Raw genomic sequence first — 27,393 nt, 5'->3', positions numbered from 1 at the left:
CCAGCTACGGGGGGGGGGCTCTGTGGCACCAGCTACGGGGGGGGCTCTGTGGCACCAGCTACGGGGGGGGGGGCTCTGTGGCACCAGCTACGGGGGGGGGGGGGGGCTCTGTGGCACCAGCTACGGGGGGGGGGGGGCTCTGTGGCACCAGCTACGGGGGGGGGCTCTGTGGCACCAGCTACGGGGGGGGGGCTCTGTGGCACCAGCTACGGGGGGGGGGGCTCTGTCGCACCAGCTACGGGGGGGGGGGGGGCTCTGTCGCACCAGCTACGGGGGGGGGGGGGGGCTCTGTCGCACCAGCTACGGGGGGGGCTCTGTGGCATTATCTACAGAAGGAAGTGTGTGGCAAAAAACCTACAAATGAAATTCATCCATTTTTTTTAAACGGACAGAGAAAAAAACAGATGCAAAACAGGTAAAAATCGGCCGTCACTGGGACCCTGTCGTGTTAATAGAGCCTTAGGCTTCGTTCACATCAGAGCTTTACGCCAGAAAGGAGCCCTTACAAACACAAACGGAAACCATAGGACATAGACTATGCCAAAACGACGCAACCATTGCACAACGGAGACAACCGTAACCCATTGGCACCGGATCCGTCACTATTGAAACCAATGGTGATTGAAACAGAAAACTCTGGTTTCCGTTTGTGTGTGTCAGGGCTCCGTTCTGATGGAAAGCTCCGACGGAATGGAGCCCTAGCGGGGATGTGAACGAAGCCTAAATAATGAGCAGAACACTGCTAAAGCTCTGCCAGAACAATCACTTCACGTTTCATTCTTATCCTTTCTCTTTCTGTAATCAGATCACTTGAAGATATTGTATTAAAGAGGCTCTGTCACTACATTATAAGTGGCCTAGATTGTACATAATATGATCGGCGCTGTAATGTAGATTATAGCAGTGTTTTTTATTTAGAAAACCGATCATTTTTGACCGAGTTATGACCTATATTAGCTTTATGCTAATGAGTTTCGCAATGGACAACTGGGTGTGTTTTACTATATGACCAAGTGGGCGTTGTACAGAGGAGTGTATGACGCTGACCAATCAGCGTCATACACTTCTCTCCATTCATTTACTCTGCACATAGCGATATAGCTATATCGCTATGTGCAGCCACATAAACACACTATAACGTTACTGCAGTGTCCTGACAATGAATATACATTACCTCCAGCCAGGACGTGAGGTTTATTCATAATTCTGACCACTTCTCCGTGCTTTACAGTAAAGCAGGCGTAGTCTTGCGAGATTACACTGTAAGATGTCATTTTCAGCGAGATCTCACTGTGCTGTGCTCTCACACAGACGCTACAGAAGTGTCAGGATTCTGAATACACATCACGTCCTGGCTGGAGGTAATGTCTATTCATTGTCAGGACACTGCAGTAATGTTATAGTGTGTGTTTATGTGGCTGCACATAGCGATATAGCTATATCGCTATGTGCTGTGTACTGTAAATGAATGAAGTGTAGAGAGAAGTGTATGACGCTGATTGGTCACTGATTGGTCAGCGTCATACACTCTGTACAACGCCCACTTGGACATACAGTAAAACACGCCCAGTGGTCTCATTAGCATAAAGCTAATATAGGTCATAACTCAGTCAAAAATGATCGTTTTTCTAAATAAAAAAACACTAATATAATCTACATTACAGCGCCAGTCATTATGTACAATATAGGCCACTTATAATGTGGTGACAGAGCCTCTTTAAATCGCAAACTGTTTAGGCTACATGCACACATTGCGTATTTTGCTGCGGAAAATACGCAGCAAAACCGGAAGACAGACTCAGGGGGGAAAAAAAAAAAAAACACATGAAAGGGCGTTTTGATAAAAAAAAATTATGTTTTGATGTGTAAATTGCGGCATTTTCATGCTGCGTGTTTTGGTGCAATTTTCCTCTGCACTGGGCAGATAGAATTCGCAAACGGAAACGCAGGAGAAATTTACATTCTGCAGATTTTAAAATCCAAACCGCAGGTAAATTTACATGCAGGAAAATACTGCAGCGTGTACAATAGATTTCCTGGAATCTCATAGCCTATGCTGGTACTGTATAATGCAGCGGTTTTGCTGCGCACAAATAAGTGCTGCAAAACCACACATAATACGCATCGTGTGCATTGGCCCTTACAGAAAAATAAGACCCACAAAAGTCAATTCAAGCAAAGCATGATTTTTATTCATTCATATCGTGTAATAAAGCTGCTCAGAAAGGCTCAGGGACCTAAAAAGTTGCGGCATATGGGCAGACGTAAGTAGTTGTAATTCCTCCTTTTTATTATAATAACCTTTATGTATATAGCGCCAACATATTCCGCAGCACTTTAGAACTCAGACGGAACATGTACAAACAACATCACACAATATAGAGTAACAAACTGATTAACAAATGGGTCAAGGGGAGTGAGGGTCCTGCCCCAAGAGCTTACGATCTATAAGGAAACAGAGGTAACAATAGTAAAAGTGCTTATTTTTGTACAATGGTCCAGCCATCTTTTTACTATATATCGTAGGTAAACATAAAGCTGCATGAGCCAGTCACCGGCCAGTATCTGTGTGTGATAGATATGAAGTGCTCGATGGTGCAAGGAGTGTGGGGGATACTGCTGAATGAAGGGGTGAAGTTCTGATGACTAATGTAATAAGGGGAGTAGAAAAGGAGTCAGATTAGGGAATGTTATAGGCACTTTATTTGAAGTGAATGCTTCAGCTCCTCTTCCTTTTTGTAGACCTTCACGTGAAGTCACTTCGTTCCTCTCTAGTATCGCAGAATGACCTTTATCTCTTTACCTAAAAGGTCATAAGAGGATCCTGCTTCTAAAGTTTGCTTTACACTAAAAGCGGTTAATAGAGGAAAGAGATTAAGAAAAAGGTCTGCTCAAATTAAGCTTCATTGCATGCAGAGAGAACATTTTGTTTGGTCACAATGGACACAAAGTTCTGTATGGATTACCGTATTTTTCGGACTATAAAACGCAGGTTTTAGAAAGAATTAAATCTTGCTAAAAAAGTCCCTTCGTGTAAGGGTGGATTTACAAGTGTGTGCGTTTTTGCGCACGCAAAAAACGCTGCGTTTTGCGTGCGCAAAAGGCACTTAACAGCTTTGTGTGTCATCACCATATGATGCGTGGCTGCGTGATTTTCGCGTAGCCGCCATCATTATGAAACTCCGTTTGGATGTTTGTAAACAGAAAAGCATGTGGTGCTTTTCTGTTTCCAAACATACTTTTGACTGCTGTTGCGCGAATAACGCGCGTCCCACGGAAGTGCTTCCGTGTGGTGCGCATGATTTTCATGCACCCATTGACTTCAATGGGTGCGTGATGCACGAAAAACGCAGACCAGGACCTGTCGTGAGTTTTACGCAGCGGACTCGCGCTGCGCAAAAATCAGACAGTCTGCACTGCCCCATAGACTTGCATAGGTCCGTGCGACACGCGTGAAAAATACGCGGGAGGCACGGACGTATATCACGTTCGTGTAAATCCGCCCTTATAGTCGGCAATCAAGGGACCCGGAAGACAGGCCCCCTGACCGCTCATTAATTAACCCCTTCCTGACCCATGATGTGCCGGCACATCATGGAGCGGGGAGTGGATGATGTATGACGCGCTGAGCCCGCTCCATACACTGACACGCATTTATAGTGGTTTTCCCAGGAAGTACATTTATGACATATCCACAGGATATTTCCAACAAAGCAGTAGGACAACAGCACACGTCTCCAAATCTTCAAAAAGGTTTTATTGTCAAAACATCTTGCGACAAACAGGCAACGTTTAGGGTCTTTCTCAAGCCACAGGATATGTCGTAAATGTCAGATAGATGCGGGTCTCACCTCTGGGACCCACATCTATCTCTAGAATGGGGCCCTCTAAACCCTGTTCTATCTTACCCGGCTCCGCTGTCTTCCGGCCACTTCACTTCCTGGTTACATGGTCGATTTACGCAAACAGATTAACTCGCTGAGCTACGCTACTTCTGTAACGGCCATTCACTACTACTATGGGAGCGTAGCGTAGCTCAGCTAGTTACGCTGTTTCCTTAACTCATCCATGTATTACAGTGTATTGTACCAGCGATCTAATGATCGCTGGTTCACGTCCCCTAGGGGAACTAATAATGTGTAAAAAAAATTTAAAAAAAAACACATTTTCAGGAGTATAAAAAATACTTACGTTAAAAAAAAAAAAAACTTCTCATTTCTCCCCAAACACAATGTAAAAATAAAAAAAATTGGTATTGATGCGTCCATAAAAGTCTGAAACTATTACAATATAGCGTTATAGCGTTTTTTCTTTGTAGAAGTAATATACAAAATGTTTTCCTATTTTCTGTTGTCTAAAACCTGGGTGCGTCTTATACTTATAGTCCGAAAAATACGGTAAATGGAGTTTGATATGAACACTGTCCACCTGCCACAAGACCAAACATCCCAACATTTCAATATCTTCATCATTTGTACTTTATCTACTTAGCAAAGATGAGCAAAATCGATTCTAAATCAATTCAGTCTCAATTTCCCAAAAATTTTGGATTGGGCAAATACAAAACTTTCAGGGAACATGGGGAAAAACTACGTCATCTCAGGAGGTCGTCAGAGACGCATCACCACGGGAGTTCAGGGGAGGCGAGCGATTTCCCTGTTTAACACTATGATCTCTTTTAGGACCGTATCCACCCTGGATGCGCTCCTAGTAAACATCAGTCAAACAGGGCAATCGTGGGAAACTTACGATTTGCGGTAATTTATTCGTAGCAAACCAAAACAGCCGATTCCATCGAAACGGTCCCAACATGAGTTTCTAGAAATTTGCTCCTCTCTACTGCTTACCTGATTTTTCACAACTTTTTTTTTTTTATTAAAGCCACTATTTTCCAAGATTCTCCAGGACTCTGCTTCCTATTACATGACAGACAACACTGGATGCCTAAAATCCAGCTGTTCCTGTCCAACAGCCAGAAGGATTATCTAGACACGATAAATACCGTTGCATAAAATTCTGCTCCTGAAAAACAGTACCGTTCATCTGAATGGAACTTGCAGAAATCCATACATCTGCTGCACAAACAACCCCATTCAGATGAATGGAACAGATTTTCAGCCACAGAAATTTCCGGAACAAAATCTGCCGCATGTGAATCCACCCTAAAGAGGTTTCAAATTCTGTGCAAATCCTAATTATCACGAAAAGATCAACAATGTTCTAAATTCTTTTGGGGAGATTTATCCAAACTGGTGCAAAGAAAAAAAAAATGGAGTAGTTGCCCATAGCAACTAGTCAGGACGCTGCTTTCAATTTCAAAGAGCCACTGAATAATTAAAGATGGAATCTAAATGGTTGCTATGGACAACTATTGCACTTTGCCTGCCACCAGTTTTGATATCCCCTTTTGCGTTTTGCCATTTCCAAGATATTAGTTTGATGTCACGAATGAAAACCTTGTTGAAAACCAGCCCTGGTCACGTCCAAATGACAAATTACAAGAGAGCTCCGATACATTTGCTGAACAGTGTACCCGTCAGTTGGACTTGATCAGGACGGGTTTTCAGCCTCAAGATGTAAGCTTAGCCATAAGGTTTATATACAGCCATGCTTGTCCTAGTGTGGAAACGGTCTGCTGCTCAGGCCGGGCATACCCGTCCCACATTGTCAGGAAGCTAAACAGGATCGGTCAGCTCTCCTGTCTGTTTTAGTAAATACTTGTATTGTTCATAAAATAAAGCGGATACTTTTCTTAGAACTCTGCATTGTGCTTTCCCCCTCGGTTATTCCTCCTTAAAATATACAAACAACCTACATTCCCCTTACCCATAGAGTGCGTTCTGACATGTCTAAATATGTAGCACTGGCTGGGCAGTGTAAGAGTATGTGCACACGATAACGTCAATTACAGAGCTGTTTTCAGGAGAAAACAGCTCCTGCATTTCAGACATAATTGCATGTACTCGCGTTTTGCGAGGCGTCCATTACGGACGTAATTTGGAGCTGTTCTTCATTGAAGTCAATGAAAAACGGCTCAAATTACGTCCCAAGAAGTCTCCTGCACTTCTTTGACGAGGCTGTTATTTTACGCGCCGTCTTTTGACAGCGACACGTAAAAATTACAGGTCGTCGGCACAGTACATCTGCAAACCCATTGAAATGAACGGGCAGATGTTTGCCGACGTATTGGAGCCGTGTTTTCAGGCGTAATTTGAGGCGTAAAACGCCTCGTTTGCACCTGAAAATAGGTCGTGTGAACCCAGCCTTAGTGTGCAAGGACACACTCCATTGACGAGGAGAATGGTACAGGACTTCGGGCCTGTTCACATCACCGTTCATTTCCGTTCCAGGGCTCTGTCGGGTGAACCCCGCAACGGAAAGTGAAACTGACAGCACAGCTTCCGTTTCAGTCACCATTGATCTCAATGGTGACGGAAACATCGCTAATGCTTTCCGTTCGTCACCATTCCTGCTGGTTTCCGGTTTTCCGACGGACTCCATAGCGTAGTCGACTATTTCTTGCCCAAAAAATCAGAGCAACTCTGAACAGAAGGAAGCAGAGAAATTTTTCCTGGAGGAACGAAAGAACCGCCACATGAAAGTCATCGTAATTCGATTGTTATATTTGGCAAAAATTTACATATGGACTTTTGGCAAAGATAAATAGCCATACATTAACATAAGTTAGCGACTTGCCGGATTTTCCACTGCAGTAAAATTAGCAACCAGTGAAGCGAATCAGATTGTGCTGCAGATTTAAACACTGGATACTGCGGAGATTCCCGGTCATAAATAACTGAATAATAATCTAAACTGGGGAAAAAACGGTTTACTGAAATGCCCAGAACTACTATAAATTCACCTTCTTCGGTACCAGTGCTCTATAACTGACATACACCCAGTATACAGTATGAGGTACAAGTCTAGTCTAGCTAGGCGACTATAGTCAGGCTCGGAGCAAAGGAAGGTGAGGGATTCTTGCAGGTGTTCATTTGCATGACTGGGCCCAGAAGTCATTTAACTGTAAAGGACAGGCTATACTTGTGCCAAGTAATATACAGAATTCATAGTGTTTGTTTAGCTATTTCCATAACTACGATAGACTTCAATGGAGAGAGCCCTAAAAACGCATGGCCAAGCACTCCTGGAATATCCTCTAACCTGCATCTGCCACAAGACATCTTATATTTCAAAATCGGGATCATGGGACCCCGTTCACCTCTTAATTTTGTGCACAATTGTGGTGCATCTGTCGTGCAACCGCAACCCCATCCTTCCCCCCCAAATCGAACATAAAATAAAAAAAAGATATGCATGCCAACCTCTTCGCGTCTCCCAGTAGAAGGCCTCATGTGCTCACTGCAGGCCGCGGCTCATACAAGGTACTGACACCGTGCAGCACCAGGGCCTTATTTGCAAAGAATCACTCAACGTCTTGAGTACTGCGTCACATACAGCGTCCTGACGCTGCCAGGGGACAACACATTGTATGAGCCGCAGCCTGCAGAGAAAGACAGTGGAGATAAGCGGTAAGTACATGTGTGTTGTTCTTTTAACTTATTTTATGGTCGTCTGATCAGGGGTGGCATGTGTGAGTACGGGGTCCCTAACGTGATACGTCCAAAATTAATATCTAAACCTGCTAGAAGTTGGAGTAGAATTACGCTATAATTAATCGCCCCATTGATCTGGTATAAGCTATAGCAAATCTGTTGGGTCACTGTGGACCTGCACTTTAAGCCCGACGTCCTTTCACTAAGGCCTTATTTACACGAAAAGGCCTAATTTACCCCTACCCCTAGTTAGGGCTGGGCGATTGTCAAAAAATAAAATCTAGATTATATTCAACACTGTGGGATTTTCGATTTGAATCTCTATTTTCTTTTTTCTGTTTATTCAACAGTAATACCAAGAGATAATTTAATAAATATTCGTTATATAAATAACTTTACCATAAATTGCTATAATTATTGTACGTAACTTCACAGCTTTTAACCTAAGCAAATAATTTATTTGATCATAAATACAATTGGAGAAATGTATATCTAATGCATTATAAGTTCTGTGTTCTCGGGCATAAAACAGGTTGACAGAATCTATAATCAATGAGGCACTGCGTGCACTAATATCCCTCTCTACCCGTCACCACCTCAGCCAGTCTCCGACAATGCCGGATTCACACGACCGTGAAAAACCGTCCGTGTGTAAGCCGGATTTTGCGGCCCAAATCACAGTACATGTGAACGGGACTCCTGGTATCAGTCATTTAGGCTACAATCACACATCAGCGAACAAAAAAAAAAAGTCCATTAAAAACTGATCAATGGTCAGTTTTTCATGTCCATTTTGCATCAGTGTATCTCCAACTTCTCATCCATTTCCAGTTCGTCTTTCATGGCCATAAAAAAAATAAAAAGAAGAAAAAGAAGGATGGATTTCATTTGTCAGAGCAGATAGTGGCACAGTGCCCACATAGGGCTCCCCCAAGATAATGCCACCGTGCCCATGTAGACAGTGCCACACCCACTAGAAGATAGCACCCCCACGTAGATCGTACCCCACCTTGTAGATCGCAGCAGCACTCCCACATGTAGATTGCAGCACCACCCCCTCCCTTGTAGATCGCACCCCCACCCCTTGTAAATCGCAGCACCACGCCCCTTCCTTGTAGATCGCGCCGCTGTAGTTGCCACTCGGAGCTGAATCCCGGCCAGAGGTTGGCCACGCTTTTGTCGGGATTCAGCTCCTAGCGGGAGCTACAGTGGCGCAATCTATAAGGGTGTGTGGTGCGATGTACAAGGGGGAGTGTGATCTGCAAGGGGGGTTGCCATCTACAGCAGCGCGATCTATAAGGGAGGGCTGTGGTGCGATCTGCAAGGGGGTGCTATATACAGCGGCGCGATTTATAAAGGGAGGATTTGGGTGCGATCTACATGGTACATGGGGGGGTGCAATCTGCAAGAGGGTGCGATCGACAGCGGGGCGGTATCTACAGGGAGGTGTGGCTATGTACTAGGGGCCCTTGCTTCCACACAGAACTGATGTTCCGTACTGTATAATTTTGTTCAGTACAGCAGTTCCATGGGGAAGCAGAGACAGAACGGGGCGGACCAGGAAGTGACGACGCTGGGCCACTAAAGAATCGATTCTACGATTCTGTTAAACAGAATCGTGAGAGCCCTTGAGGGGGCGAATTAATCTGATCACCCAGCCCTACCTACAGTTATGGAGTTCAGTCTTCAAAGTTAGTGATAACTTTACTGGCCACTTATTGTATTTACTGTTACACTAAGCCCACATTGGAAGAGTTTAAAGGGGTTTGCCCATCAGGGACATTTATGACACTTTGCTTCTGTAACGGCCATTCACTACTATGGGAGTTACAAGGGGTGGGATTCAAATTTTTAACAGGTTTCCTGTTTTGTGGACAAAAACATACGCACCGGGGGTGTCGCTGTGTATCGCACAGATATGGTACCACGGCCAAGCTTAGTGCATAAATACAACAACATCAGAACCAAGCTCAGTACATAAATGCTGCACCAGAACAAAGAGCAGTACATAAATACTGCACCAGAACCAAGCTCAGTACATAAATACAGCACAAGGACCAAACTCAGTACATAAATACTGCACCAGAACCAAGCTCAGTACATAAATACTGCACCAGAACCAAGCTCAGTACATAAATACAACACCAGAACAAAGCTCAGTACATAAATACAACACCAGAACCAAGCTCAGTATTTATTATGACGCAGTATATATGTAATGAGCTTGGTTCTGGAGTTGTATATATGTAATGAGCTTGGTTCTGGAGTTGTATATATGTAATGAGCTTGGTTCTGGAGTTGTATATATGTAATGAGCTTGGTTCTGGAGTTGTATATATGTAATGAGCTTCTCTTTGGTGCTGTATGTATGTATTGAGCTTGGTTGTTATGTAGTATATAACTCCAGAACCAAGCTCAGTACAAAAATACAGTACAAGCACAAACACAGCTCAGTACAGAGATAATTTGCAAATTCAGATTAACCCCTGCCGTATAAGCTTGTACGACATAAAACTACAGCTCCCAGTAAAGCCGGAACGATAGTAAGGTTATGCCAGGAGTTGCGGTTTCACAAAAAAGAACGATAAACCCATCATTTCACTGCAGATCATACAGAGATTACAGTACTGATCAGTCACAGAGAATAAAAATTTACATTTAGTGACTCATGGGTGACAACTTCTCAGATTGGAGTCGTTGTTTTTCTCTTTTCTTTGCCATCTGGTCCAGTCCTCTATGGCAACACCTCCTGGCCACGGCTGCATCATCGCTAAAGCGCCGAATGGCGAGGCATCATGTGCCTCGCCAGGGCAGCGCTAGTCAACTCAATTGTATCCGCATCCTAAGGACGGGGATGCAATTGAGTGCAGGGGACCGGTTCCGGTTTCCTGCTTCACTCCGGTTCTGCGAACCTTCCGGATCCCACCACTGGGAGTTACGGAAGCAGCGTAGCTCAGCGAGCTATACTGTTTCTGTTTTTGGGAGGCAGCGGGAGCGGAGAAAGGTAGAACGGGGTTTAGGCGGCCCCGTTCTAGAGATAGGTGTGGGTCCTAGAGATGGGACCTGCATCTGACATTAATGGCATATCCTGTGGATATGCCATAAATGTCCCTGATGAGCAAACCCCTTTAAGAGTTAGACAAAATGAAATGCACCAATCTTATTAAAAGACACAGGCCTCTTAATAAATTAAGTGCTTTTCAGGAAGTCCTAAAGACAAAAATTAAATGTACACCTGCTATAAACAGGCAGAGTTTTGTGTAACAAATTGCGCCATTTTATGGTGCGGAAACTAAATAGGACCACCCCTCTCTGTTTACTCGCCACTTTTGAAAAGTGAGAAGAGAAAAGTAGACTACGCTATTGTTTCCATGAAAAAAAACAATTTTACGGAGCGGAAACATTACCATTGAAATCAATGGTAATGAAAACAGAAGTTATAGTTTCCGATCGGCTTTATTTCATCTGTTCCTCCGACGGAATAGACGAAACGAAAGCCCCAAAACGGAACCGGTCACTGATGTGAATATAAGGAAAATGGTCAGCGGAGCTGTTGACACGTTCTGTTCAGACATATTTCAATCTAACAGGTGACTCATGTACTGTAGGCGTGCTTGTAAAGTTTAGTTGAATAACTGGATCTCAGTACACCGTATAGGACTACAACACCAAATAGTAGTAACTCCTAATAAAAGCACTCCATCACAGGTTGCAGTCATACCAGTGGGAAAGGAGGAAGCCAACCGCTCAAGGAAACATTTTGCCAGAGGGACAATGGCTGCCTGCTCAAGATCAGATATGATGCCAACCAACATTCAGCAGCATGAACTTTACAACGATTGATATATACGGACAGGAAAGTAGGATGCATTGGCTCAATCAGGAGGAATTAATACGCAGGTAATCAAAGAAAACACAAGGAACAATACACACATGAACTACATTTTATTGGGAACTCAGGCATTTAACATGGACATAATTTGTGATGCAGAAACTGATAACATCTAAACTCTTAGTACAGTGATGCTTATTACAATGCGCTGAACACCAAGGAATATTTGTAACATTACAAATACTGAGGGGGGAGGCAAATAAAAAAAAAAAGACAGAAAGAAAAAAGACAGAAAAATAAAAAAAAAGAGACAGGAGGAAAAAAAAACAAAGTCTTCTTTACCCATACCTAATGCCCCATGCACAGCCCACCCTTTACATGGCAGCATAGTTTTGCTTTTATTAGCTATAGTAGTAATGTTGAGAGGCCAACATTCGGTGAATAAAGGCTAACATACTGTATAGTAAGAATTTAAAGGAGTCCAGCCAGGATAAATTAGGCCCTTTGGGGAACATTAAAATGTGAACATTATCTACTATGAAGGTATATGATCACTTGACATTACAGGCCCAAAGCCTGAGGCTGCACTAAGATTCTAATGACATTTCCTGTTCTGATTTCTGTCAGGTCCAGTGTTGTCGTGGACTACTATAGATATTAATATGGATGCGGATTTAGATCCAAACAAGGTCTTCATGACAACACTGTACCTGACAAATCATAACGAGAGAACTTGTCCTCAGAACCTGTCAGTAATGCAGCCTCAGGCTGGTCCTGCAGTGTACTGTCTGAGGAGCTGGGGTGGAGGGGTTGTTAGACTTGCTGCAACTACTCTGTGAGGGAAAGGGGAGAAATTCAGTTATATTTTTTTTTGGGGGGGGGGGGGATTTGTACCTACAGTAATCACTAGTAGAAGGGGAACTTCACGAAAGTGAAGTGTAAGGCCAGGATTGCACATAACAAAAAACCGCACCCAACACTTTTTCGTCATTTCCATCCCGTGTGAATCCAGTCTAAGAACATCTCAGCAAAGAAGATATTCTAAACAACTTTTCGTTTGGCCACAAAAGTGCCTTTTATAAATTTGTTATTTTACATGTACATTAAGTGTATGTCCTCCTAAAACGACAGACAGCGATTTACAAAGCAACACAAGTCATAATTTAGACTATAGCTAAGAGTGCCACATCACAATATAACATGCAGCTGTTTTTCATTCATTCCTGTGACTGACTGTAAGGGTATGTGCACACGGCCTATTTTCAGACGTAATTCGGGCATTTTACGCCTCGAATTACGCCTGAAAAGACGGCTCCAATACGCCTGCAAACATGTGCCCATTGCTTGCAATGGGTTTTACGATGTTCTGTTCAGACGAAGTGTAATTTTACACGTCGCTGTCAAAAGACGCCCACGTCAAAGTAGTGCATGTCACTTCTTTGGACGTTTTTGGAGCAGTTTTTCATTGACTCCATTGAAAAACAGTTCCAATGACATCCATAATGGACGCCGCGAAAAATGCGAGTACTTGCAAAAACGTCTGAAATTCAGGAGCTGTTTTAATACCCTTAGACTGTCAGGCAAATGTATCAAAGCTATCTCTGCAGTCATACCTGCAGAAAACATTGATTTTAACAGTGACAATTTGCTGTATGCAATACAAGACCCTGTTCACATCTGTGTTCGGGTTTTCGTTGTACTGCTCAGTCAGAGGAGCAGAACAATTAAAACGCCTAAAGCGCAGGCTCCATGTAACAACGGAGACAACAGGTGCCCGTCGGAACCAGTCGACTTTACTGGGTTCCATCAGGGTGTCCGTGGATTAACCGGAAACAATAGCGCAGCATGATGCGCTATTGGTTTCCCGTATTTTTGGCCGAATCTGCGACGAAGGCCCCTAAGGAGATGTGAACAGGCCCTCACAATAACTCAAGAAAATAACTAAGCAAAGCTCAAAGTTTCAATGCCACAAGGGTGCGTTAAATGGCGTTGGATGCAGAAAGGAGGAAAAACACTGACGACTCCATGCTATGAAAGACTCAAATGTTGGACTAAACATGCAGCATAATGAGCGCTTCTCAGGTGTTGGCATAACAGCCGTGCACATAAACACAAGTCATTTCAGTGCAAATGTATTCATTTTGGCAGGACGCTTTTTCACTGGACATTACTCTAGGCTTCAAACAAGGCAAAACGAAAAGCATACACATGGTCACACTGAGATCCCCATAGAAGATGGTTATTTCACATTTAACCATCACTAGGCATACAGCAGTCCTATTGTTATAGAAAAGCTTTAGAAGACCCTTTCCAAGTGGATACAAGAGTTTGCTTGTCTTTGGGATGTCATCGCCCGCGCTGGGCTCTGAGACCATGCTTCATTGTCACCAGACAGATGCTTCAGACAACACAAGACAATTACTACATAGAACAAGGAGATGTTGTTTGTATGATGATACACTCTGATGCAAAAACAGCAACACCACAACACAACACACAGGACCATTAGTGGGATGAGTGCAGTGTAAAGCAACACCATTCTACCTTTGTTTATTTCACCACCAACATTCCCCCAGCCCTGAAAGAGAGGGATATTTATAGGACAGGTTATGAGTAAGGATGCAGATCACAGCGCCTTATATATACACACAATACAGTAACAGAGAGAAGCTCATAACAAAGGAACCAGAGAACACGGCACTAGAATGCATCAGTGATAAAATACATAATAGAAACAGTAAAAAAATAATAATATACATTTCCTCTATGGCCTGGGCTAGAAAATTATCATGAACTACCTAGGAAGTTTCAAGTTCTGCAGCTGTGACATGGAGACATATTGAGCAACCTACACTAGTTGCACTAGAGAAGGTTTGTAGGCTGTTTTATGAGGGCATATTCACACGGTGCGGTTTGGACGCACGGTGAAAAATCGCACAAGTTTTTACCGCGATTCTGTCAGCGTGCTGTCAAACTTCTTCGCTTACTCACTGACTTCACATCTGACGGGAGACTCGGACCAAAGTAGTGAATGCTGCAATTAAAATTGACAATCCGAATGACAGTTTGGGGAGTCGGACAGTGGGCGCAAGAGCACCCCATGATGTGATGTAAAAAGTGCCCACTGTATGTTGATCACATAGAGCCCCTTAAAAAAAAGCACACAGTTTAAAAAAAATTCTGTCCCCCAACCCTGAGATTTTAAGTACGGAGGGTTATAGGGCAGCAGGCAATATGCTTTACAGACATACACACTCCAGTTACTCAATGGACCCTATCGATGTCTATGGAACCAGCTCGTCCATAGAGCAAATTGAGCTAAGCAATACGCAAACTGGTGATCTATGGCGCTAGTATCAAAGATGGAGACAGAATTTTGTAAGTCACAAAGCTGTTTATTATATAGTGTGAAGAAACATTTAGAACATATGGACATCAGAGAGGAGTCTGATAGCCAGAGTGGAGAGCAGCTAGAAAAAGTGGCTCCTGATCTAGAGTGCTCCTCGATTACCCCCTTATTTGAACGTAGGTTCGCATACATCTTCCCCTAAGGCCTGATTTACACGAGCGTGATATACGTCCGTGCGACCCGCGTGCTTTACACGCGGGTCGCACGGACCTATACAAGTCTATGGGGCAGTGCAGACAGTCCGTGAGTTTTGCGCAGCGCGAGTCCGCTGCGTAAGTCACGACATGTTCTATATTTCGCCGTTTTCCGCGCATCACGCACCCATTGAAGTCAATGGGTGCGTGAAAACCACGCATGCCGCACGGAAGCACTTCCGTGCGAACTGCGTGATTCACGCAACAGCTGTCAAACTCTGAATGTAAACAGAAAAGCACCACATGCTTTTCTGTTTACAAACATCCAAACGGAGTGTCATAATGATGGCGGCTGCGCGAAAATCACGCAGCCGTGCATCATACACTGATAACACACGGAGCTGTTAACTGCCTTTTGCACACGCAAAATGCCGCTTTTTTGCGTGCGCAAAACGCACACGCTCGTGTAAATCAGGCCTAAGGATAAGTTGTTCACTGAGGATCGGCTGCTGAAAGCCCTGATGAACATAGGGTTCTAAGTCCTTTCTGACCTCCAGAGAAAGTGTTAAAGGGGTTCTCTCAAGACAAACGCTCTTTATAATGAAACTGGGGACATGTCTGACTTCTGAAACCAAATAATATAGGTGGCTGGCTGGGTCTGCAGGAGCGAGATCTGCTATTAGTTCTGGCTAGGACGACTAGAGAACCCCTGTAACTCAATTGTATGCTTTTGAAAATATAAGAGATAATAAAAACCACTACTTCTGCTGGTAATGAACACAACACAGCAGACAAATCTCCATCTACAATACAAAGACTTCCTTTATGGAGGCGCAGGGAAAATACTACAAGAACGTCTAAGCGTCTTCGCATATGTCTAAATGGCGTGATATCGTGCCGGTAGAAATTCTCATCACTGGATGAACATTATGCCCCAATGTTTCGGTTTTATGGCAGTTATCTTCACGTCACCGGTTTAGTGTAGAGTATTGTAGAACACTATCCAAGAAAAGCAAACATTAAAATATCATAAGGCTACACGGAAGAAAACAGGATCCAATGTTCTGAATTATTGTATGACCATAGTGATTATTAAGTAGTAATAATAATCCCATCCATGAGCTTCTAACTTGACCAGCTGTCAACATAAAACAAGCCACAACGATTGTAACAATATCAGTATCACAGCAATCACTTAGAAGTACAGGACACACAAAAAACGGAAATCACTCCTTGACTCCGTCACCTATGTGACATAGTAATCAAAACCTTCACCAGATAACCATGGCAACCCCTAATCCCACACTGGAGAACTTTATACACAGTTTAGCACATGGGAAGAGAGGAAGCAGCTGATGGGTTACCCAGTTTCTGCCACCTACTCATTGCCGGTGTTCTCGTAGTGCCCAGTGACACACACCCCACAACTACTGTCAGAGCCCGAAAGGGACCACCTCCCACTTGTACAACTAAAACTTTTCCCCGAACACAGCACTCACTCATAGCTGGTGCTGGGACAAGACGCGGTCTCAGGCTGGTCTCGGCTGCTGCGTCCTCAGCTCCGTAAGGCTCCCGGAACCCCGGGCACTGTACTGGCCGAGCCGGACATCCCCGCTCCTCACAGTGTCTTCCGGTCCACCCGCCTCACTGCTGGGGGCCAACTTCCGCATCGCACAGGGAACACAGTCCCACCCAGACACGTCACCGGTTACGCCCACCGCCTAGTGAACAGCTCCTCCCATTGGATGGGGCACTGGGTCAGGAAGAGCAAGACATCGGCGATTTGTGCGTGACGTCATCAAGGCGGCGACATCGTCAGGGGTGTTTGGCGCAGTAATGCTAAACACTACTATTTATAGCAGGATTTACTTAATCCCATTGTCTCAGGGAATATGGACAGTAATCTCATAGCTACAGATATGAAAGTAATGCTGCTTTAAATGTGTGGGTGTAGTTATTACCTACTTCATTATTGAGGGTGTGGAATAGCATTGTGAAATAACTAAATATTACTCATAGCTAGATACCAAGACAACAACTTTGGTAAAGTTTGTACTATAGTGAGGTTTGTTGCTGGAAATCTATATGATATTTAGTCCCCTAGCTTTGTGTCAATGTTCTCACCACTTATTGCCAAAGGGAACAGTAGCGCCCAGTTGTAAATTTATTAAAACATTTCCAGGAGCAATAACAGAGGAACTTCATAACACATTATTTCATGGTGAATACAAGAATGTATTAGAACAGAACTGGCAGGTCCTCTTTAATTACTTTTCCGCCTGAACACCCCAGTCTCAAATAAAATCAGCTGGACATCAGGGACATATTTTTAGTCCATATATGACATGGGGTTATTTTTTACAAAGGTTTTCCTACTTCGCTCTTATGGTCTTTTCAAAAAGAAACAAGCCAATCGCCTTGAATCTGGACTCTTGTCCTCTAAAATCACCATGGGAAGCTGCGGCCAGCCACATGGGAAATGTAGCATTACATGCCAGCCAATCAAATGAATGGCCGTCCGTGTTAAGCATGGACATGCCAGATCAGCTTCCCTTTCTGGCACATAGAAGGGAGGTCCAAGCTGCGGACTGCCCTCTATGACGTCCATATGCCCTAATAGGACATACATTCTGTTGGGGCAACCCACTTCACAAGACAACTTCTCTTAGGCATGCATACGACCGTATATTTTCCCTCCCGTAAATACTGGCCGTAAATACGGGTCCTTTGTCACAGATTTTTTAACCCGTATTTATGGACCCATGCCTGTAAATACGGGTCTGTTGTCATCCGTATTCCACCCGTATTTACGGACCCGTAAAAAAAGGGGGGCTGGAAATGATGTCACAATCATGTCCAAACTCCTTAAAAGGGTCACATGATCGCTCAGACGCCATTTTCTCTGCTTCTCTTTATTAAAAAATTGAAACCCCCTGACATCGCCTAACAACACTCCCGTAATTACGGGTGCACACACGTAGCCACCTGTAATTACGGGAGCACCATAGACTTCTATGGGCCTGCCCGTGCCGTAAATACGGCCTGAAATAGGACATGTTCTATATTTTTCAACGGCCCGGGCACCTTCCCGTACACAAACGGGAAGGTACCCTTGGCCAATAGAATTCTATGGGTCCGTAATTATGGGCGTTTTTTACGGTCGTGTGCATGGGACCTTATACTTTTACTTGGTCATTTATCTGCCTGTTAGCGGAATCTCCAGAATTTTGGTCTTTTCAGAAAAGGTCCAGTAGACTGTAATTTTCAGTCTATCCTCTTACCCAGCAATCCTGAGATCCCAACCAATGGCCCTCCATCACTTGGCCTGTGGCTTTTTAACTCTGGGTAACTCTAGATGACCAATGACACAGGAATTGTAGACACATCATTGAAGCTTGACTGAGAACGTATCACTACACTTGTCTCCTGGATCAGTGTACTTGGCACTACAGTTGGCACTTTATAAATGAAGTGTCTTATAAATCTAAACTTGGAGCCAAAACATATCCTAATTTTAATATCACTATCTAGAGGAACTGGGATAGGCAGATAGGGCTCAACGTATTCACCATAATCCCATGGTCCTCTTCTGTAGTTGTTGTTGTTTTTCTGTTTTACTTTTCTTGTGACATAATTGTCAATAAAATGTATTTGCTTGAAATGAGTATGGTTATTTAGATGATATCTTTATCATATTTGCTGCTCAATCATAATTACATCAACGGAATTGTGTGGTCAATCTGCATATGGTAATGTATGTGTAATGATGGGGTAGAGAGACAGACAGGTGAGCCCTGATCTACCCACCACTCAGTCCCTGCATACTTGCACGACCCGTCCTAGGCGACGGCGTACAACTGGGCTACGGTCCCTACGCTCAATATGTGCACGACATACAAGGGTACACAGAAGCTAAGGGAAATGGGGCAGTTGCCCACGGCAACACCGTGAGCAACAAGAGTAGTGAACGAGCCGAGTCAAACCAGGAGTGTACGAGGTACCAAACGCAGAGCAGGAGCGTAGTCAGTAAAGCCAGGGTCAAAATGAAGCAGAGGTCAATAGTAATAGCTGGAACAACAGAGCCAGGAAACAAGAGAGAATCACAGGCAAAGACAAGAAGCAAATGAAGGTATACATAGACCGAGGGCAGGAGCAAGAACCGTCTGGCCAGGCTGTGATAGGTTCTCCCACTCCTCAGCCTACCAGCCTGAGTGGTAGCAGATCGAGTCACTCTATCAGACCTAGGAGCAGATGCAGACTGATTAACCACGGGCGTCGACACAGAAGCTGTGTCTGGCAGATCCTTTACAGTACCCCCCCCCCTTTATGAGGGGCCACTGGAGCCTTCCTAGGTGGACCTGGCTTATTGGGGAACCAAAGATGGAACCTCCTACGCAATACCCCAGCGTGAACATCCCGGGCGGGTACCCATGTCCTCTCCTCAGGCCCGTATCCTCTCCAATGGACCAGGTACTGGAGGGAGCCTTGGACCATCCTGCTGTCCACAATCTTGGCCACTTCAAATTCTACCCCTTCAGGGGTGAGAACAGTGACCGCAGGTTTCCTCAAGGTAACCAAGGACGGGGAGCAGCGTTTCAGGAGGGAGGCATGAAACACGTAGTGTATTTGAAAAGACGGGGGTAACTCCAGCCGAAAGGAGACAGGGTTAAGGACCTCAATGACCTTGTACGGCCCTATAAACCGGGGAGCAAATTTTTGGGACGGAACCTTAAGGCGCATATTTTTTGAAGACAGCCACACCAGATCCCCGACCACAAACAAGGGGTTAGCAGAACGTCTTCTATCTGCCTGAGTCTTTTGTATGCTCTGGGACGCCTCTAGGTTCTTCTGAACCTGGGCCCAGACTGTGCACAGTTCCTGATGAACGACATCTACCTCGGGATTGTTGGAAACACCAGGTGAAACGGAGGAGAACCGTGGATTAAACCCAAAATTACAGAAAAAGGGGGAGACCCCTGACGAGTTACTGATCCATTTATTAAGGGAAAATTCGGCAAGGGGAATGAAGGAGACCCAATCATATTGACAGTCAGAGATAAAACACCTTAAATATTGTTCTAGGGACTGATTAGTCCTCTCAGTTTGGCCATTAGTTTCAGGATGGATGGCCGAGGAGAAGGACAGATCAATCTCCAACTTTTTACAGAAAGCTCTCCAAAACAATGAAACAAACTGTACCCCTCTGTCAGAAACAATATTGACAGGAACCCCATGGAGACGCAGGATGTGTTTGACAAACAAGGTAGCTAACGTCTTGGCATTGGGTAGTTTCTTGAGGGGCACAAAGTGGCACATCTTACTAAAGCGGTCTACTACAACCCACACCACCGACTTGCCTTGAGATGGAGGCAGATCGGTGATAAAATCCATGGAGATTTGGGTCCAAGCTCTCTGGGGAATGGGCAAAGAACAAAGTAAGCCCGCTGGTCGGGACCTGGGAGTCTTGGACCTAGCACAAATTTCACGGCGACGTAGGCCTTAACGTCTTTAGGCAACCCAGGCCACCAATAGTTTCTAGAAATGAGGTGCTTGGTACCCAGGATGCCTGGATGGCCGGATAGTGCAGAGTCATGATTTTCCCTGAGTACCCTTAGCCGGAATTGCAGGGGAACAAACAGCTTGTTCTCACGAAGGTTCCCGGGAGCTGAACCTTTATCAGCCGCAATTTCGGAGACTAAGTCAGAATCGACAGAGGATATTATTATACCTGGGGGCAAAACACAAGCAGGATCTTCCTCCGAAGGAGGGCTGGCCATGAAGCTACGCGACAGTGCATCAACTTTAATATTTTTAGACCCAGCCCTATAGGTGACCACAAAATTGAATCTAGTAAAAAACAACGCCCATCGAGCTTGTCTCGGGTTTAGCCTCCGGGCAGATTCTAGGAAGACCAGATTCTTGTGGTCGGTAAGGACCGTTACCTGGTGCCTAGCCCCCTCCAAGAAGTGGCGCCACTCTTCAAATGCCCATTTAATGGCTAAGAGTTCGCGGTTGCCCACGTCATAGTTACTCTCAGTGGGTGAGAACTTCCTGGAGAATTAAGCACAGGGACGGAGATGGGTGAGGGCCTGGTACCCTGGGACAAGACAGCACCCACTCCCACCTCGGAGGCGTCAACCTCCACGATGAATGGCTCCATTTGGTTAGGCTGAATCAGCACTGGGGCAGAGATAAAGCACTTCTTAAGGATCTCAAAAGCCTGGACCGCCTCCGGAGGCCAGTGGAGGAGATCAGCACCTTTGCGAGTAAGATCCGTAAGAGGCTTAGCGATGACCGAGAAGTTAGCAATAAATCTCCTGTAATAATTAGCAAACCCCAGGAAGCACTGTAACGCCTTCAGGGAGGCAGGTTGGACCCATTCAGTCACAGCCTGAACCTTGGCAGGGTCCATGCGAAATTCATTAGGAGTGAGGATTTGACCCAAAAATTGTATCTCCTGCACCCCAAACACACATTTTTCGGATTTAGCAAAGAGTTTGTTTTCCCGAAGAGCCTGGAGAACCTTCCTGACATGCTCAATGTGGGAGGACCAGTCCTTGGAAAACACAAGTATGTCATCAACGTACACTACAAGAAATACCCCCAGGTAGTCTCTTAAAATCTCATTTATAAAATTCTGGAAGACCGCGGGAGCATTACACAACCCAAAGGGCATGACGAGGTATTCGAAATGACCTTCGGGCGTGTTAAACGCAGTCTTCCACTCATCCCCTTCTCTGACTCGAATAAGGTTATAAGCCCCCCAAAGATCAAACTTAGAGAACCATTGGGCCCCCTGAACCTGATTGAAGAGATCAGGAATCAAAGGAAGGGGATACTGGTTCCTTACAGTGATCTTATTCAAGTCTCGGTAATCGATGCACGGCTTAAGACCACCATCCTTCTTCCCTACGAAGAAGAAGCCAGCACCTACCGGAGAAGTAGAGCGGCGAATGTAACCCTTGGCCAGGCTTTCCTGGATATATTCTCTCATGGCCTCACGTTCGGGACAAGAGAGATTAAATATCCTAATCTTAGGGAGTTTAGCTCCTGGTACCAAATAGATTGCGCAATCGTATTCTCTATGAGGAGGTAGCACTTCGGAGGCCTTTTTAGAAAAAACATCAGCGAAGTCCTGAATAAACTCAGGTAGAGTGTTCACCTCCTCAGGGAGAGAAATAAAATTAGCAGAAAAACAGGACGTCATGCATTCATTACCCCATTTAGTAAGATCCCCAGTACTCCAGTTAAACGTGGGATTATGCATCTGCAACCAGAGAAGGCCTAAAACCAAATCGGACGATAGTCCCTGCATCACCAGTACAGAACACTGCTCCAAATGAATGGAGCCAACAATGAGTTCAAAAACAGGGGTATGCTGCGTAAAATAACCATTAGCAAGTGGGGTGGAGTCGATACCCACTACCGGGACAGGTTTAGGCAAACCAATCAATGGCATAGCTAGAGACATAGCAAATTCCACAGACATAATATTAGCAGAAGACCCTGAATCCACAAAGGCACTGCCGGTGGCAGACCTACCCTTAAAAGAGACCTGAAAGGGAAGCAAGATCTTATTAGGTTTCATATTTACGGGAAATACCTGTGCGCCCAAGCGACCTCCCCGATGCTCACTTAGGCGCGGAAGTTTTCCGGCTGCTTATTCTTACGCCTAGGACAGGTGTTCACTTGATGCTTGTCATCCCCACAATAGAAGCAGAGACCATTCTTCCTGCGGAACTCTCTACATTGTCGGGGGGACACGGAGGCCCCGAGTTGCATAGGTACCTCCGAGTCTTCCGTGGAAGAGCGAAGCAACGGGACCTCGGGAGGCATCATGGGAGAGTCAGAGGGGAAAACACAAAAACGTTCAAGTTGTCGTTCCCTGAGACGTCGGTCAAGTCGTACCGCTAAAGCCATAACCTGATCTAGAGTGTCAGAAGAGGGATAGCTAACTAACAGGTCTTTCAGGGCGTTCGACAGACCCAATCTAAACTGGCACCTCAAGGCAGGGTCATTCTAGCGAGAAGCTACACACCACTTCCTAAAGTCAGAACAGTACTCTTCAACGAGTCTGTTACCCTGACGTAAGGTCACCAGCTGACTCTCGGTAAAGGCAGTCTTGTCAGATGAGCCCGAGAGCGGAAAAAAAAAGGTCAACAGAGGAAAGTTCAGGGACGCCAGGAGCCAAGGAGAAGACCCATTCTTGGGGCCCATCCTGGAGCCGGGAGACAATAATACCCACTCGCTGGCTCTCAGAACCTGAGGAGTGGGGCCTTAGACGGAAATAGAGTCTACAACTCTCCCGAAAGGAGAAAAAAGTCTTCCGGTCCCCTGAGAACCGGGTGGGGTTCAAGAGTTGAGGTGGAGGGCACTAGCTGGTTAGCATCACGCTGGTCGCACCTCTGAGCCAGGGCTTGGACCTGTAGGGAGAGACCCTGCATTTGCTGAGCCAGGGTCTCAAGGGGGTCCATAGTAGTAGGAACCAGGGTAGAAAAGGTATATGGGCCTGTGATTATGTAATGATGGGGTAGGGAGACAGACAGATGAGCCCTAATCTACTCAGTCCCTGCCTACTTGCACGACCCGTCCTAGGCGACGGCGTACAACTGGGCGACGGTCCCTACGCTCAATATGTGCACGACAGACAAACAGACAAGGGTACACAGAAGCTAATGGAAATGGGGCAGTTGCCCACGGCAACACCGTGAGCAACAAGAGTAGTGAACGAGCCGAGTCAAACCAGGAGTGTACGAGGTACCAAACGCAGAGCAGGAGCGTAGTCAGTAAAGCCAAGGTCAAAATGAAGCAGAGGTCAATAGTAATAGCTGGAACAGCAGAGCCAGGAAACAAGAGAGAATCACAGGCAAAGACTTATTATTACTTGTTTGTTTCCTTTATTACATATTATATTTTGTTTGATATGTTTTTTCGGAAAACATAATAAAAATAATTTAAAATACCGTACATTTAAAAATCTATGACTGTTTTTTTTGCTTGCCCACATTTTTATAGGTGTTTCCTGACATTGCCACTGTCTCACATTGCCTTTTATGCACTCTTATACTGTACTGCTGTAAACATTACAATGCTCTTGTTAGGAAATGAACATAAATAATTGTACATAACTAAAACATGACTTAAGTATCCAGTTTTTCTGACTTGTCAGTATAGGATAGGGATTCTGGGGGCGATAAGTTCTCATGAACTAGTCTACTCTACTTGACATGTTTCTTAAAAGTCACATTTACTGTGAGTTGTCTTTTCCTTCTGCAATTGCTTTTCCGAGAGAAGTATTCATGACGATAACACTTAATGACAGTAGCACTTATTGCTTGTAGCTGCTGTTACTAAATATATAATATCTCAACAACTGTAGCTTTAGGCAGAGGTGAAGTGAAGAGCCCCCACCCCAAGTCACTGATAGTGGTAACTTGGGGGCCGCAACAGACCACAATTTAAAATGTTTCATCCTACATTGCTTGAAGCCATTCATTCACATTGATGTGACTTTATATCTACACTTTCAGGCAAATACCAGAGAATAAATGTTTTTGCATGCGGTGCCCCTAAAAGGTTAGTCAGGTACTTAGAAATTCCCTAAGATTGTTTAAGAAATGAATGATTATGAAACGAGTATTTGCTTATTTATTTTGGCATGCGTGCTATTATTTCTTTGTAAATAAGTCTTTTTTATGCACAGCAAAGTATACTTATAGCGGATTTTTGTATCATCAAATGATATGAGGGACTTGGTGTCTCGGATTTTCAGTGTTTTGATTAGAAGTAACCAATGAGCCTAATATTTAGGTATTTTTCTCCATATTTTCTTGTCTCTTTATTCAAACAGGAGGTGACATCTAAGAGTGCCATGTAATCTGAAGAAATGTGCTGCTGTGTAATTCTGTACTGAAGATAACATGTGAGCCTCATATAGAACAGTGTGCGCTTCTCTGTGCTGTGGAATCATAGTAGATATATACGTTGCTGATTAAAAAACACTCGAATTGCAAGATAAGAAGTAGCTGACTAACAGTACTTTGGTTGTTAAGGGGGTATTTATTATAAGATATCTGCAATAATAGGAATTGTTCCCTCTGTGGCAAATGTTCATCATGTGCACTGTGTATTTTAGTTCTATACAGTGGTTCCTAAAATGACAAAGTTAATTTGTTCTGGGTTGACCAGGTGTTTTACCAGTAATATGCGCACACCTGTGGCATTGTAAGTTAAATATGTTTTAAAATTTTGATGGGTCAGGAAAGACCACTGCAAGGCCATGTTCACACAGGGGAAATTTGCTGCACAGAAAATTTGCCGCAAACTACAGTGCATTGCAAGTGAATGTGGTTTACAAATCGGTGTAAAAATTTGCATAAAAACTAAGCATAAAAATGAACAGTATGTTTGGTGTGGATTTTAGATGCAGATTTCGTTGCAGATTTTTCTTCAGCAAATTCACTGTGTAAACATAGCCTAAGTTATAAATATTGTAACCTGAGGCTTACATAATCCAAGGGACCACTGTACTTCTAAATGCTCATTTTAGTGCAAAAGACAAAATGTCCGGAATTGTCCGGAATTCCGAAATTGTCCGGAATTGTTACGTTTTTAGTTAGCCCTCTCTAATTTATATATATATTTTTAATAAGTGTTCCGAGCAATATAACATTGCAGGGGAAGATCTATTTACATATTTCTTTTACTAATAGACTACTTTCCGGGGTCCAATAAATGTCAACCTTCTTCTACGGCTGGGTTCACATATGTGTCCCTAACTGCAGGTTGAAACTAAAGCTTAAAAGGGTTAAGCAAATATAAATGATATTTAAAGGCTATGTAAGCCTTTGCAGGGTATTTATGTTTTTAATAAACAGGTCAGTCAGTGTGTTTAGTGTAACTTTATACAGTGAAGGAAATAAGTATTTGATCCCTTGCTGATTTTGTAAGTTTGCTCACTGTCAAAGACATGAACAGTCTAGAATTTTTAGGCTAGGTTAATTTTACCAGTGAGAGATAGATTATATAGAAAAAAAGAAAAAAAGAAAATCACATAGTCAAAATTATATATATTTATTTGTATTGTGCACAGAGAAATAAGTATTTGATCCCCTACCAACTATTAAGAGTTCAGCCTCCTCTAGACCAGTTACACGCTCCAAATCAACTTGGTGCCTGCATTAAAGACAGATGTCTTAAATGGTCACCTGTATAAAAGACTCCTGTCCACAGACTCAATTAATCAGTCTGACTCTAACCTCTACAACATGGGCAAGACCAAAGAGCTTTCTAAGGATGTCAGGGACAAGATCATAGACCTGCACAAGGCTGGAATGGGCTACAAAACCATAAGTAAGACGCTGGATGAGAAGGAGACAACTGTTGGTGCAATAGTAAGAAAATGGAAGACATACAAAATGACTGTCAATCGACATCGATCTGGGGCTCCATGCAAAATCTCACCTCGTGGGGTATACTTGATCCTGAGGAAGGTGAGAGCTCAGCCGAAACCTACACGGGGGGAACTTGTTAATGATCTCAAGGCAGCTGGGACCACAGTCACCAAGAAAACCATTGGAACACATTACGCCGTAATGGATTAAAATCCTGCAGTGCCCACAAGGTCCCCCTGCTAAAGAAGGCACATGTACAGGCCCATCTGAAGTTTGCAAATGAACATCTGGATGATTCTGAGAGTGATTGGGAGAAGGTGCTGTGGTCAGATGAGACTAAAATTGAGTTCTTTGGCATTAACTCTACTCGCCGTGTTTGGAGGAAGAGAAATGCTGCCTATGACCCAAAGAACACCGTCCCCACTGTCAAGCATGGAGGTGGAAACATTATGTTTTGGGGGTGTTTCTCTGCTAAGGGCACAGGACTACTTCACCGCATCAATGGGAGAATGGATGGAGCCATGTACCGTCAAATCCTGAGTGACAACCTCCTTCCCTCCACCAGGACATTAAAAATGGCTCGTGCCTGGGTCTTCCAGCACGACAATGACCTGAAACATACAGCCAAGGCAACAAAGGAGTGGCTCAAAAAGCAGTACATTAAGGTCATGGAGTGGCCTAGCCAGTCTCCAGACCTTAATCCCATCGAAAACTTATGGAGGGAGCTGAAGATCCGAGTTGCCAAGCGACAGCCTCGAAATCTTAATGATTTACAGATGATCTGCAAAGAGGAGTGGGCCAAAATTCCATCTAACATGTTTGCAAACCTCATCATCAACTACAAAAAACGTCTGACTGCTGTGCTTGCCAACAAGGGTTTTGCCACCAAGTATTAAGTCTTGTTTGCCAAAGGGATCAAATACTTATTTCTCTTTGCACAATGCAAATAAATATATATAATTTTGACAATGTGATTTTCTGTTTTTTTTTTTTAATATAATCTATCTCTCACTGGTAAAATTAACCTAGCCTAAAAATTCTAGACTGTTCATGTCTTTGACAGTGGGCAAAC

General features: G+C 44.2%; 1 protein-coding gene across 2 annotated transcripts in view; it reads right to left on the bottom strand.

Moving 5' to 3' along the window:
- The window catches only part of USP6NL (USP6 N-terminal like), a 147,761-nt gene extending 131,100 nt beyond the window's left edge, over positions 1-16,661 (bottom strand). Inside the window, exon 1 of one of the 2 annotated variants that reach the window (XM_075857432.1) lies at positions 16,428-16,661. In XM_075857432.1, the coding sequence (XP_075713547.1) occupies positions 16,428-16,431 (4 nt within the window). In that variant the 5' untranslated portion in view covers positions 16,432-16,661. Of the gene's footprint in view, positions 1-13,929; positions 13,958-16,427 lie in introns of those variants that run through there. The other variant, XM_075857433.1, reaches the window with a different exon arrangement.
- Between the last annotated feature and the right edge of the window lie 10,732 nt (positions 16,662-27,393).

Source organism: Rhinoderma darwinii, chromosome 3 (genome assembly GCF_050947455.1).
Source record: "Rhinoderma darwinii isolate aRhiDar2 chromosome 3, aRhiDar2.hap1, whole genome shotgun sequence".
NCBI classification, from domain to species: Eukaryota; Metazoa; Chordata; class Amphibia; order Anura; family Rhinodermatidae; genus Rhinoderma; species Rhinoderma darwinii.
Note: the sequence above shows the minus strand (reverse complement) of the source record. Positions and strands in the feature narration are given on the sequence as shown.